Source organism: Myotis davidii, unplaced genomic scaffold, assembly GCF_000327345.1.
Source record: "Myotis davidii unplaced genomic scaffold, ASM32734v1 scaffold557, whole genome shotgun sequence".
Taxonomy (NCBI): Eukaryota; Metazoa; Chordata; class Mammalia; order Chiroptera; family Vespertilionidae; genus Myotis; species Myotis davidii.
The window spans coordinates 1,341,332-1,343,328 of record NW_006289557.1 but is presented as its reverse complement, the minus strand read 5'-3'; the positions used below and the strand labels follow the sequence as shown (position 1 = coordinate 1,343,328).

At 39.5% G+C, this 1,997-nt stretch overlaps 1 protein-coding gene across 1 annotated transcript in view; it reads right to left on the bottom strand.

Annotated features, from left to right (window-relative positions):
- ATP13A5 (ATPase type 13A5) overlaps positions 1–1,997 on the bottom strand; it is a 102,973-nt gene that overhangs the window by 25,490 nt on the left and 75,486 nt on the right. Inside the window, exon 24 of the mRNA XM_006762012.2 lies at positions 294–390. Coding sequence (XP_006762075.1) covers positions 294–390 — 97 coding nt within the window. The remainder of the gene's footprint in view (positions 1–293; positions 391–1,997) is intronic.

Sequence of the window (1,997 nt, the reverse complement as noted above, 5' to 3'; positions counted from 1 at the left end):
TTATATTTAGGCTGCTCTGAAGCTTTCTTCATTACCCACGGGAAGAAATAGAGGTTTGAAGAGGTCAAGTGTCTCGAGAAAAACAACACTCCTACAAAACGGAGCCACATCTCTTTATTTCTAGCTCCATGTTTCATGCACAGCTATGCCAACTTCCCAGTTTATAGACATCTATTTTGAGAATTGTCATTTATTTATAAAACATTAAATCCTATGTAGGAGCTGCACCCCATCAAGAATAAACCAGGGATGTAAATGCAATTAGAACTAGAAAAAATTATTTTGGTTCATACCCAAAAGAGCAGTGATGCACCAATAAACTGGATTATTCCATACATGGTCAAGTATTTAAATACCCCAAAGGATGAAACCAGAGCAGCACGGCCTTCTCTGTTTAAGAAAAAATAAGAATACTGATTATGCATGATACACACCTTCCATTCTCTTTTATATTTCAAAAGGAGTTTAATTTTTAATAGCTATTGACATACATTCGCTTAACCACTGATTCACCCTCTCAACTATTTCAACTATTTATTTAATTACTCACTCATTCATTCTCTCCTTTCATCATTACCTCACTCATTAATTTATAAACTCACCTTTATTTAGAGTTTATGAGGTACCAGAATTATGCTAAGAGTCATAGAGGATATCAATGAATCAGGCTCAGTCTGTATTTTCAACAAGCTTTCAGTGAATTAGGCAGATTAACATGTACATTATAAATACAATACATTATGATACGGTGAAAAATGTCAAACATTGACTTGACTGTGACTCATGACACCCAAACAACACTTGCTTCCTGAGGACTGAACTGTGTGTGCCTCAGAGTCCCTTAGAGATATAGAGCTAAAGTACTGGTGCTCTCGCATTTTAGGAAGTGTGGATGGGACTCCAATATTTGAAACAAAATAGGTTTTGTTGGTTTCAATACACCACGAAGAACCCAGGGTAATAATCTGAGCTGGTGTGAAGATCAAAAGAGATAAAGACAAAGTAAAAATTGCAGTTTAAAAAGTAAATATTTCTCCCCTTAAAAAGTTCTGCTTGAAAAAAATAAAAAAGAAAAAAAATTCTGCTTGAGCCATTGCTCCTTTAACTGAGGCTTGGTGGGGTGATGGATTTTAACAGGCTGAAGAAGACAAGGTGAGGCAGTAGTGCAGTAGGGGTGTGGGAACTTGGGAAACAACCAAGCCTCCTCTCGTTTAGGCAGAAGCCAATCCACAAGTGAGGCAGCCCACATCCTCTTTGTTTCCAGATCCCAGTGACAGGGACACCCACACTGCTCAGAGACTGTCAACAGAACAGGGACAAGGGAAGGAAAACCTAAAAGCTAAATAATAACCATCTTGCCTCAGGCAAATAAGAAAGGCCAGGAGGGAGATGGGCCAAGATGCTGTGGGCCGATATCTTCCTCCAGGCTAAGAGGCACCTCCATTTGTTTTCAGCACAGTGAGCGGGGCAGAAGACAAGCTGAGAAGGGGCAAGCATGTGAAGCCTGGATCATCTTCTGATAGAAATTTCGTGATTCCATCCTTTATTTTCTGTAATTGTGTATATTTTAAAAAAATAAGATTCACACTCAAAGGAAAGTGCAAAAAAACATGGCAAGTAAAGAAAAAAGGATGTTTGCATGGACCTCCAGAATTACTGCTGTTCCTAATCAGCATGAATCTTAAGCAGCTCATTCATTTATTTATGCATTCCACAAACAGTAATGAATGCTCTGATGCATCCAGCGTAGTGTGAGGCACAATGATAAGAAATGAATAAGGTAAAGGACTTGAACTACAACAGTGTTTCAAAAGGAAAAAATGAAAACCCATGGATCTGGACTTATGCATCTAAAACTGTATCTCACGTCCCTCTACAGCCGTGGTAGGCAAACTGCGGCTCGCCAGCCACATGCGGCTCTTTGGCTCCTTCAGTGTGGCTCTTCCACAAAATACCACGTGCGGGCGCACAAATACAATGCTATTGAAACTTCGTGG